The sequence below is a fragment of the Trichomycterus rosablanca genome, chromosome 3, assembly GCF_030014385.1.
Source record: "Trichomycterus rosablanca isolate fTriRos1 chromosome 3, fTriRos1.hap1, whole genome shotgun sequence".
In the NCBI taxonomy this organism is placed as follows: domain Eukaryota; kingdom Metazoa; phylum Chordata; class Actinopteri; order Siluriformes; family Trichomycteridae; genus Trichomycterus; species Trichomycterus rosablanca.
Window position 1 is genome coordinate 21,149,138 of NC_085990.1, and position 13,114 is coordinate 21,162,251.

The window sequence follows — 13,114 nt, forward strand, 5'->3', positions numbered from 1 at the left end:
GTGTGTAAACATGTATTTAGGTGCGAGGACGTATAGATGGTAGATGGTTTGATTAAAAGTTGTACTGAGAGTTTATAGTTTTAGATATAGCGTAACTTCTGAACCAGACATATCAGTGAATGAATGAATGTACTGGCGTATGCGGTTTGTGACGTTTCCATTGATTATTCGTGTAAGCCTCCACAGCGCTCTCTGTCGGTAAAACTGACCTATACAATAAAACTACGTCATTGTTAACAAGGCCCTTGAAGGGGTGTAATAACGATTGGCACGTATTAGTACTATTCCATTAAATACGACACCCCATTGAATAAAAAGGGGTTTTAAAACATTTTAATTGTTCAAAGTACTTGTTCTGTATAATAATTTTATTTTAAAGTTTCAATATTTTGGAACGTACTGTGCTTACCATACGGTCCTTTTTGGACCGTTACAACAGCTCCAGATTTGCTGGTTTCCCCACTACAAACCAACACAGTGAAAGTAATGGGCTCGGTTAGCCTCTGCTAACTGAAACATGCCTGAAGGGAGCGGGTATAGGTGCTGACCGGCTGCTGCACCTCGACATCGGTTCATGCCCGTTTCAGAGCTTAGAATTAGCGAGTCCTGTCAGCGGAGCTCGACATGTCCTGCGTGGCGTCCGCTGCTGTCGGTAGCGTTAGCTGCTCCGGTTCGGGTTCAGGCTCTGGGTCAGGCTCGGCGTGCGGGGTTTCGGGCATCGCGGGCAGGCTGCCTAGTCGGGTTTTAGAGCACATCTTCTCTTATTTGGATTTATCCGATCTGGCGCGCTGTTCATTAGTGTGCTGGCACTGGAACAACTGTCTAGCGGACGAGAACAGCGAGGTGTGGCGGAGCCTGGGTGCACGCTTGCTCAGCGACGAGGCTCTGCGCTCAGATATCCTCTGCAATCTTTGTACATATAAAGGAAAAGTAAGATACACAATAAGGTTTTAATTTCGTTTTATTTATTGTCTATCCTGCATAAATGCTACAATATAGGTGTAGAAATATCGTTAGCTTCCAGTAGCCTGGTTTTGTAGCTAGCTAGCTGTTTTATCTTTGTCCGACGAGTCGTAGAACACTGCGTTTATGTATTTATATGTATACATGGTACACTAATACATTTTATTTAAAATAAAGTCATTGTTGTGCTGCACAATGAACAGATTGTATAAAAAAATCTTAATCGGCGAAAAGCTGTTGTTTGACGCTTATTCGTGACGTCACTTGTAAATACAACAGCTCACTTTCGGATCCAGCAGATTGAATTATTCAGTATTGTGTTATTATAATTATATTTTATTGCCTTGCGTTGGTATTCACCATAATCCGGCAAAATACTTTGATTTACAATCGATAACATCAGAGTCTGTGAGATTATAGGGATGTCTTACCAGACAGGACTAAAATTGTAAGAGGTTGTAAGTTCTTAATTTGGTTTGTTATATTCTAAGTGAAGAAGGAATAAACATCAGTGTGGTAATTTGTATAAAATACAAACCAGTTAGTAGCAAGTGAAAAAAATGTAATTACCACTATAAAAACATATCCTGTTTAAATATATACTAAAATTGACATTTCTGCTTTCACTTGTTTATTCCTAGCTTTTACCAGACAGGACAAAAATTATAAAATTATAAGAGGTTATAAGGTTATACGTTCTTAATTTGGTCTGTTATATTCTAAGCAAAGAAGTAATAAACACTAGTGTGGTAACTTGTATAAAATACAAACCAGTTGGTAGCAAGTGATATAATAACCACCATAAAAACATATCATGTTCAAATATATACTCAAATTGACATTTCTGCTTTCACTTGTTTATTCCTAGCTTTTAGATGTTATCATAAATAGACCCCATTTACAACTATAGTAAAACATATTTTATTAATGTTGCAGTCTCATTGCCAGTATTTGACTGGAAGTATTTAACCACCACTTTTTTATTATAAAGGGAAATCCTCTGAAACAAAGCTGATGTATTATGTGTGTATATGACTGGAACCTGATACTCTTTCTTTGCACTTTCCAATTTCTTCTTAGCTGAAGTCATTCCAGCATGCACTGAGCTCCCATGACTGCTCCAGGAATGTGTATGTCAAGAAAAATGGATTTACGCTCCACCGAAATCCGATTGCCCAGAGCACAGATGGTGCGCGTGGTAAGATCGGCTTTACTGAGGGCAGGCATGCCTGGGAAATATGGTGGGAGGGCCCGCTTGGCACCGTAGCAGTGATTGGCATTGCTACCAAAAGGGCACCCATGCAGTGCCAGGGCTATGTGGCACTTCTGGGCAGCGATGACCAGAGCTGGGGCTGGAATCTTGTCGATAACAACCTGCTTCACAATGGCGAGGTCAATGGCAACTTCCCACAGTGCAACAATGCTCCCAAGTACCAGGTATGTTGAGTTAACCTTGGGACTAAATGAGTATTTCCCGTCTTCTCTTTTATTTGCATTTTATAAGAAAGTCTGATGTGAAAAGGCCAGAATTATAGGTAAACAGCCAAAGTGACAAAAAAGCCTAACATTGGTAACTTAGCTCTAATGTGTAACAGTCAGATTAGAAAAATACTTTAGTCCATTGTCTTCCTTTAGGCATGTGTAGGCTCTATGTAGACTTTACATGTGTCGATGTGTGTGCTAGTCTGTGGTCCTCCTCGGATGTTGGATGTTGCTCATGAGGTTGACAGTGCAGTTTGGAGGAGGAATTGGACATGCAGTACACTATGGTATTATGCCAATGTGCAACACTGATCTGTGTCACAAACCTGAAAGCAAGCCAACTATTATGGCTTAGCTCAACACTGTATATACACTTAGCTGCTGGTACTTTGCCAAAAGTTACATCCATCATGCAATTCTCTGCATAAGGAACAGCAGAGCATTTTAAGCTTTGTTGTTTTACTCTGTTGTGGCAGTGCTACACCACCCACGTGCCTTGCCAACTTTTAACTGCCCAAATGTAATGTAATTGCCAAATTTCAAAAAGCTTGGCAGCTTAGGGGTTTGATACTGATGTCAGCTGATGCATAAATGTGTAATCAGTTCAACTAAAATGAGGTTATTTTTAACAGTGAACAACGTATAGTTGAATTAAGAGTGAAGCTCAGAATACTTGTGCAGTCAGATTCCTTCGTGTTCACATCAGTACCTGCAAAGTGGATGTCCGACTGTAGATTAACTCCTGTGATATTTAGCCCAATTCCTAACCTAATCTCTGAGTGTGACCAGACCGCATTAACTGCTAATGTGTTGGTTGAAAAGGTCATTTGAGGGAAAATGCTGACAGTTTATCAAAGTGTGAGTGGAGCTGCAGATTTTTAATACACACCAGTGCTACAGAGCATGCAGGAGACACAATCTTGTACAACAACTTTCATCACAACTGTGGTGCTGTACTGAATTACGTTCTGACAGATGTACCCCCTCTCTGAACAATACACTACAATTTTAATTTTTTTTATGCATTACTTTTTTTCCTCCTAATTTATTAAAATTCAGTTCCCCAGATGTATCTCTACTCCACTGCTGCAGGCCTCTACCCTCCGGGCCATGTGCAGTAGGCAAGTGCATCTATTCACCTGCACAAGGCCGGTTCACATAGGGATCAGTATTTTGTGTTAAGAGTCACACACTGATTGCTATCCCTTTTTCATATTTATTCCCTGTCTCTGTGCAGGTGCCATCAACCAATCAGCAGAGGCCACAATTGCAGCAGCAATTAGGAATCCTTTAGGCTTACCCAACATTAAATTGCAGTGTTAATATGATGGTGGCTGCCAAAATGCATGATACTTGACTATGGGCAGCAAAGGCCTAAGAATAACTGCGTGGGTTTGCAAAGTGAAATGTTTTGCCAAAAAAAAATGATTTGTATTGGGAAACTTAAAAATGGTAGAGAGAGGAGTATAGCAGTGAAGATCAGTATTAAATCTTTATACTTATATATAGTATCTTTCTTATATAGTGTAAAGACTGTTTGACTTCTGGGGCTTCATTTATAACAGTATGTGTGAATTCCAGTATGTTAGTATAAATTTGCACAACCCCTAGGAAACTTTGTAAGCAAAATATAGTGGTGATAATGGTTAATACAATTAACATTGTGAATACATAAATGTGATATCACATTTATTATTTATTATGATGGTGAAAACAGTGACCGGGCACATGTTACTGAAAAAGGCAGTTGGTAAGTAGTTGTGCATCATTAAAGTACCTTTGCTCTGTACTCTGAGGGTTATAGAGGGGTAATACACTGCTCAAAAAATTATAGGAATACTTATTCATCACAATATAAAACACAAAGTCATTTAAAGTTTAGGGATACCAATCTGTCTAGGTGTGAAGCATAAGTGATTGTGAATCAGGCATTTTGGGACATTATGTATCAGTGCATCCAACGCCACCAAGTAGCGCCACAGACTGTCAAATTTACTTAATTGATCCTTCATTGATTGAGATCCTATGTATTATTTAAGTGTTCCCTTATTTTCAAGTAGCGCTTAAGGGGTTAGCCACTGTCACCTGCAGTAATTATGTATTGTTTTGGGCTCATATTATGCTTTTAGCACATACAGTACAGGCCAAAAGTTTGGACACACCTTCTCATTCCTGTGGTTTTTCTTAATTTTTTTAAATTTTCTACATTGTAGATTAATACTTAAGACATCCAAACTATGAAGGAACACATATGGAATTATGTAGTAAACAAAAAAGTGTTAAACAAACCAGAATATGTTTTATATTTTAGATTCTTCAAAGTAGCCATCTTTTGCTTTAATGACAGATTTGCACACTCTTTGAAATTTTCTCAACCAGCTTTATTAGGTTTCCACCTGGAATGGTTTTCAATGAATGTTTGTGCCTTGTCTAGAGTGAATTTTTGGAATTTGTTGCTTTTTTAATGTGTTTGAGACCATCAGTTGGGTTGTGCAGAGGTAGAGTTGGTAAAATATAAAACATATTCTGGTTTGTTTAACACTTTTTGGTTCACTACATAATTCTTCATAGTTTGGATGTCTTCAGTATTAATCTACAATGTAGAAAATAAAAATAATCAAGAAAAAACATTGAAGAGAAGGTGTGTCCAAACTTTTGGCTGGTGTGTCCAAACTTTTGGCCTGTACTGTAAGTCTTAATAAATGTTAGGCTAACCATTGTGTACAGCCCCACATAAAATCCGGTTGATGGCAGTCACCAGAAGTTTTACTTTTATTTTGATACCAGTGTATACCAGCGTAATTCTAGATAACAATACTTTGGTTATGAAAATGGACAGAAAGCGAACACCCTAAATTTGCTACAAACCCAGTGAATACTGTTTTCTTATTGAACCGGAGCACTTAAATAGTTACTTTATATTTAATGCCATTTTTAGAACTATGAAATATTTTATCAGTATTGTTGTTATTTTATTTTCCAGATAGGGGAACGGATACGTGTGATTCTGGACATGGATGACAAGACGCTGGCATTCGAACGAGGGTTTGAGTTTCTTGGCGTGGCATTCAGGGGGCTGCCCAAGACCTGCCTCTTTCCGGCGGTTTCAGCCGTTTATGGCAACACTGAAGTCACAATGGTGTACCTGGGAAATCCTCTAGATGGTTGAGGAGAAAGCGAGTGCCATGCTGATGTTACCAAGTGCCAAGGAGACATCCACAAGGCATAGAAATGACTGGGTAGTCCACAGCATGAGCAAGAGTCTGATCATCTGGGCATAACAGATGATAATATAGCAGTTTACAAATATGGATAATGGATGACGCTCTAACAAGCATGCAACCATCAATTTGGGGTCTCCAGATAGCCGAGGACAATTGTTTTTGAAGCCGATTTTAATCTAATTTATAAAAAGACACTTGGTTAGGATCTGAATATTATTAATTAAGCCAACTGCTTTACTTGGCAAGTGGTAAGTTTTAACCCTAACAATAATCCACACACAGAATGCATTTATAACAGAGTATGGTGGTGAGTGGCTGTGTGTTCGTGTGTGTGGGTGTACTGATACAACAGTAACAGAGTGAAGTAATGGTTTTTAAAATTTTAAATCTGCAGCACAAATCCAACAAATATGTAGGCAAAGGACATGCCAAAAACATTTTCTTATTACCTCTACACAGCTTGACTTTTTTTGAACGTAAAAGCAGGACTGCTTCATTAGAAGAGTTAGTGCTTTGCATGCAGTGGAGTCAAAGCTGTCTGTTGCCATTGGTGTTTGTGCATAAAATCCAAAAGAAACATATTGTAATAATGTTACTGTACTTCTAAATTGTGATGTACTAGTATATGATATTTATTTATTATGTTTTATCCTTGCTATCACTGAGGTCATGTGACCGGTAAATAAACTATATGGTGCCAGTCTTGATGTGTTTTTATACTTTTTTTTTTTCCATTTTATTTCTAGCCCTCAGAAGACCAAGTAAATCATCTATTAGTTTACTTAAATTAGTAAACTGTTTTGCACGTAACAGTTTAAAATTCAACAGCTAAACAAATTCAGGCCTTTTCCCCTCTGTTTCCTCTAAATTCACACTTCAAACATACATGCACACAAGCTGCATGTAATACCAACATGCTGATGCAGTCGTGACTATGAGCCGAGTAGAACTTTTGTGTCATTTGCTTTGGGTGAATTTTAGCTGTTACCTGAGTATTAGGCTACAACAGACACACTTTTTCCTGTACATACCATATATTCAGAAAGTATTCAGACCCCTTGACTTTTTGCACACCTTATTGTGTTGGATTTAATTTTGACTGGATATAATTGCTGTTTTTTTGTGAACTGTAAGTATTCAGACCCTTTAATCAGTACTTTATAGAAGACACTTTGGCAGAAATTACAGCTGTAAATCTTTTTGTGTCTTGGATTTCATGCCAAATCCTCCGATCAGATTTAATGGTAAGTGTCTGTAAACTATGAGGGCTCTTCAAAAAGTTTTCACACTTTTAAAACTTATTTATTCAGAATTTCAAAAACAAATGACATCACTTTTCACCTTCCTTAGCAATGCTTTTTTCCCAGCGTCGTACCATTTTAATGCCATCAGCAAAAAATTTCTTTGGTTGAGCTCATAGCCACTGATGCACAGATGCTTTCACATCATCACATGAAAATCTTCTTCCCTTAAAGCTTCTTTGAGCGGTCCAAAAAGGTGGAAATCAGATGGCGCTAAATCCGGACTATAAGCTCTCTCTCAGTCCTCAGACACGACCAATTACTACTTCTCCCCTTCACCGTTTCCAACCAAATTATAATAGTGCGGATAAAAGGGTGAACATCTCTCGTACCATCTTCAGGTCTCTCCACAAATGTCTGGTTTTGGCAAAGTCTTTTCAGTGTTTGTATGTATTAGGTGGTTGCAGTGTTAAAAGGTGAATTTGGGGCGGCACGGTGGCTCAGTGGGTAGCACTGTCACCTCACAGCAAGAAGGTCCTGGGTTTGATTCCCCGGTGGGGCGGTCTGGGTCCTATCCGTTCTATTCCCTTGTCTGTGTGGGTTTCCTCTGGGAGCTCCGGTTTCCTCCCGCAAAATTGTCCATGACTGTGTTTCACATTAAACCTGTGAACTGATTAATCTTGTGTAACGAGTAACAACCGTTTCTCTCATGAATGTAACCAAAGTGTGTAAATCATGACGTTAAAATCCTAATAAACTAATAAAAGGTGAATTGTCATGCCTGTCCAAGTTTGTGAAGAAAGTTTTCTTCAAGGATGTTTGGCTTAGTTTACATCTTCTGTAAAATACAATCAAGTTGGTCAGCCATAGAGGTTCAGAAAAGTTTTGTTAATAAAAGATTTAACTTTCTGACTTTTAAAACACTGTCGATGTTGATTAAAGTGTTGATTAATCTGTAAAAATGGCAATTATATCCATTCTTCAATTTCCCTTTGGGGATCAATAAAATAATCAATCAGTCCTTCTTTATCAAATCCATAACACAATGAAGTGTGCAAAAAGGGTCTCAATACTTTATGAATCCACTGCACAGCTTATTGTTGGTTTTACATTACAAATCACAGGCAACAAATAATGTTGCTTTTTCTGATCATTTTAATGCATTATTTTTGTTTTGAAAAGCATTTACAGTGCAGTCATAGGTCTTTAAGCACCTTTCTTGCCTCTGATTCTATTGTCTCTTGTCATAGTAAAATTACATACATCACTGACCACAAAAACACTTAACTTGATTTGTGTGCCATAATCACAAGGTAAAATAGTTTATATGAGCTCAAAAGCAGTGTTGCCACTATTGCTGGCACTATTAAAAAAAGAATAAATAATAATAAACCACACTTTTAGGTATTGCACAGTATTCCTTTTTGCATTTTTGTTCTTTTTGTTCTTCCTTTTTTGTAGTCATTTCTAATTATATATTGCTCGTGACACCAGTCACATGCATGACACCCACACAGAATTGCTTTTATCATTTATTTTTTCTTAATAAAAAGGCAGAACATTCTTGGATTGTAAAAGATTAAATGGTAAACTCAATACTGTGGTTATAAAATTATTGTTTATGGATGTGTGTTTTGATTTATTTACATTTGCGTTCAAAAATCTTCAACCCATCAAACAATATTTATAACTATTAACTTTTCTGCAGTGCTTAATTTTGTCCATCAAAACGAAGTCTATCAATTGAACAGTACAGCAAATTAACAAAGACAATGAATTATCAAAACTGGAACTGTGTCATTTGCTTTGGGTGAATTTTACCTGTTATCTGAGTATTGAGTAAAAAAATGAATTATCAAAACTGAACTGTATGGCCATATGAATCAGCAGATTTTTGGGCTCCCTACAGACGAGGCTTAAGAACAGATAAATACTACTCCCACTGTCAAGCATGGAGGTGGGTCAGTGATGATGTTTTTCTGCTGAAAGAACTGGCAACCTTGACAGTGTGACTAGCATCAATGATTTAGGATGATTAGGAGGAATGTTATGCCTTTGTGGCTAAATGAAACATTGGTGATAATAAGCATTTCAGCAAGACACTTCCAAATAAACCAAAGCTTGGTAAAGGAGTCATTCCTGGAATGTTTTGGAGTGGCCTTTTTGGTCTCCATATTTAAATCCCATTGAAAATCTTTGCTGGGGGCAAAGATTCCAGAAGAGAGTTCACCTTGTTAGCTCTTAGCAAAATTGCTTATAAGAGGTTATCAAGACAAATGGATGTTCCAGCAAGTACTGAGGCTTGCAGTTAAATAATAGCGCACATGGATATTTGTCAAGAGAACTAAATGTTTTCAAAATTGCTTGTATGTATCAATATCAATAAATATCCTTTCTCTACCTAATCTGATGTGTTGTTGTTTATTTTAATTCAGTTCTATACACAATCATAATAACCTTCAAGGTGAGGGGGGTTAAATATTTTTGATTGCATCTGTACCTGCTGAAAAAAACACTTTTTACGTTGTCATCCTAAACCAGGACAACAGGGTTTTAATCTAAAGATTTCTGGCCATTATTTGAAGACTGCCATCTTGTTGTAGTTTACAAAATGCCCCAGCATTTCCTGAAAGAGGGTTTGTAATTTTTCAGATCCACTGATGCATGATTTCTGCTAAGTCCTATGGTCACTTGCAGCTTATCAAATGGGAATTGTTTTATTACACTTTAAAATAGTGTCTCAGAGAAGACTATAAATGCATGTTCTGTAACTGTTCTGTAAATGTAAATAAATGCAGTCTGTGATTTGTACAAAACCTGTAATGTATAATTAACTATTGTTAATTAACTTATGTAACATTCATATAGTGCTTAAAAGAGCACTATATGAACAAATGTTGTAATTACTATTACAGCAGGTATTCATTAAGGCTGCTCTGCAGGCAGTGGGTGGTCCTACTCCTTATTAGATTCTTGAAATGAATATAATTTACATTTTCGGCATTTAGCAGACGCTTTTATCCAAATTGACTTACAATTATGACTGAACACAATTTTGAGCAATTGAGGGTTAAGGACCTTGCTCAGGGGCCCAACAGTGGCAACTTGGTGGTGGTGAGGCTTGAACCGGCAACCTTTTGATTACTAGTCCAGTACCTTAACCACTGAGCTATCACTGCTCTAAAGATTAGGAATTTACTTTTATCCAAAGTGACTTACATTGCAGTTACAGTATACAGTCTGAGCAATTGAGAGTTAAGGGCCTTGCTCAAGGGCCCAACAGCAGCAAGCTGACAGTGGTGGGGCTTGAACCAGCAACCCTCTGATCACTGGTCTAGTACCTTAACCACTAGGCTACAGCTGGCCCTTGAATATGCCAGCAACCTATATTCTAACATTCAGTGTGCTAGTCAAACTTGTCAGCTGTTGTGGTATGTGTAAAGTGTCCTTACCACCACAAGGGGGTATTTATTCATCAAAAACCTGTCTAAACAGCAGGGCCTTAAGCGTTCTGCAAATGTCAAGATTGCTGACAGGTGTTATGTGTCACATTTCTACTGAGCCACGCTGGTGACCTCATACACTAAGCTCTAACTGTAAAAACCACATCAATAACCAGTAGTAGAGACTTTTAAGGTATTTGTACTGTTTGGAAACAGACGGACCTCAGTTTGTGGATGTGTGACCGAGGAGGATGTTCAGGACAGGGCGGAATAGAGACGAATGATCTGCTGTTGCAACCCTTAACGGGAGCCGCTGAAAGAAGAGTATATATTAAGTGATTTCAAGGTATCTTTTTTTTCATTTTCATTATAAACACTATTATTAATGACACAAAACATTTTGTTGAAGTAATAAAGTAATTTCACATAAACTTAAATGTACTCAGTTTTCAATAAATGACAAGATTTAAGAGATTAAATTGAATCAAAACTCTACACTGAATGACCATTACAAAAACCTTATACTGTTGTAGTCTATCCAGCAGCTAGTTATTTTTTTTCCTTTAACACCTTAACCTTGGCCTTCAATTAGTGTAGAGGCTATTAAACATATACATCTAATAATCATTAGTATGACATTTGTGACATGACATTTGTGCCATTTGTAAAGGAAATGACAGCCATGGGATTTCCATAATTTCTGCTATTGTTCTTTTCTGTTTCTTTTTTAACCTTTTAAATTTTGCCCTACCTGTAGATTAGTTAGGCATTTTGACGTAAGTAGCTATTTTTTATAGTCAATACCTGACTAGTTTCTTTAGTTGAATTGTCTTATCTTTATAGTGAAGAATGAATAGTGTATATACACTGATCAGCCATAACATTAAAACCACCTTCTTGTTTCTACACTCACTGCTTTCACCCTGTTCTTTAATGGCCAGGACCCCCAAAGGACCACCACAGAGCAGGTATTATTCAGGTGGTGGATCATTCTCAGCACTGCAGTGACACTGACATGGTGGTGGTGTGTTAGTGTATGTTGTGCTGGTATGAGTGGATCAGACACAGCAGCGCTGTTGGAGTTTTTAAATACCGTGTCCACTCAATGTCCACTCTTTTAGACACTCCTACCTAGTTGGTCCACCTTGTAGATGTAAAGTCAGAGACAATTGCTCATCTATTGCTGCTGTTTGAGTTGAGTCTGATCTTCTAGACCTTCATCAGTGGTCACAGGACGCTGCCTCCAGCAGTGACAGTGTGATGTTTAAAAACTCCAGCAGCGCTGCTATGTCTTATCCACTCACACCAGCACAACACACACTAACACACCACCACCATGTCAGTGTCACTGTAGTGTTGAGAATGACCCACCACCCAAATAATATCTACTCTGTAGTGGTCATAGGAGAGTCCTGACCATTGAAGAACAGCATGAAACAAAACTAACAAAGGCTAACAAAGCATGCAGAGAAACAGATGGACTACAGTTAGTAATTGTAGAACTACAAAGTGCTTCTACACGGTAAGTGGAGCTGATAAAATAGTGAGTGTAGAAACAAAGAGGTGGTTTTAATGTTATGGCTGATCAGTGTATACTCCAGTAAAGCAGGAAGTCTTTACTCTGATCCACTTAAAAAAGTAAAATAATCATAGAAAAACTGCTTTAATTAAATTTTGTTTCTAAGAATTTCTAATTAATTTTTTTATAAATAACTGAATAATATTTCTTGCCAAACGTTTTTTCAGAACAAATTTACTCTAATTAAAGCTTGGATGTTTAGAAATTTTTCAATGTGAGATTAAGCTAATTTACTAAAAGGTGAATTTTTATAACCCTTTTTACTCATCTTTATCAGGGGTGCCAATAATTATGAAGGTGTATTTTTGGGGGGTTTTAAGGGAATTTAAAATCAGAAAAAACTGGGACAATATTGAAAATGCAAATGAAAAGGAATTGCAGTCACACACTTTCCTACATTTACTTTGAGTTTTATTTTATGCAGTATAATCCCAAGACATTTCATGTTTTGTCCGGTCAACTTCATTTTATTTGTTAATAAACATCCATTCCTGCATTTCAGGCTTGCAACACATTCTGAAAAAGTTAGGATGGTAAAGCATTTACCACTTTAAAATGCTCTTTCACACAACACTTATAAGACGTTTTGGCACCAAGAATACCAGACTATGACGTGTTTCAGGTGTATGAAGTTGACCAGACAAAACACAAAATATCTTGGTTTCATATTGTCTGCAATTAAATAAAGGTCAAAGTGAATGTAAGAAAAACCTTTTTTTTTCTATACCACCCTAACCTTTACAGATTTGGGCTTGTATTTACAGTAGTCCTTTATGAGCAGTGAACACTTTCTTGGAGGCCAAAGAGGTGATCATGTTAAGGATCATGGTTTTGTTTTATGTACTATACCAGAAAGGGCTAAATGGGTAGCGCTGTCGCCTCACAGCAAGAAGGTCCTGGGTTTGATCCCCAGGTGGGGCGGTCCGGGTCCTTTCTGTGTGGAGTTTGCATGTTCTCCCTGTGTACATGTGTCCCTGTGTCCATGTGAGTTTCCTCCCTCAGTCCAAAGACATGCAAGTGAGGTGAATTGGAGATACTAAATGGAGATACTAATAAACAAGAATGTGTTCGATATAACCTTGTGAACTGATGAACTTTGTGTAATGAGTAACTCCCGTTCCTGTCATGAATGTAACCAAAGTGTAAAACATGACGTTAAAATCCTAATAAACAAACAAACTA

At 37.5% G+C, this 13,114-nt stretch overlaps 1 protein-coding gene across 1 annotated transcript; it reads left to right on the forward strand.

Annotated features, from left to right (window-relative positions):
* The first annotated feature begins 365 nt into the window (after positions 1 to 365).
* On the forward strand, positions 366 to 6,369 carry fbxo45 (F-box protein 45). Its single transcript, XM_062991967.1, has 3 exons — positions 366 to 930; positions 2,044 to 2,400; positions 5,429 to 6,369. Exons 1-3 carry the CDS (start codon positions 625 to 627, stop codon positions 5,612 to 5,614), a joined length of 849 nt encoding a protein of 282 aa, XP_062848037.1. The 5' UTR covers positions 366 to 624; the 3' UTR covers positions 5,615 to 6,369.
* Positions 6,370 to 13,114: the final 6,745 nt, after the last annotated feature.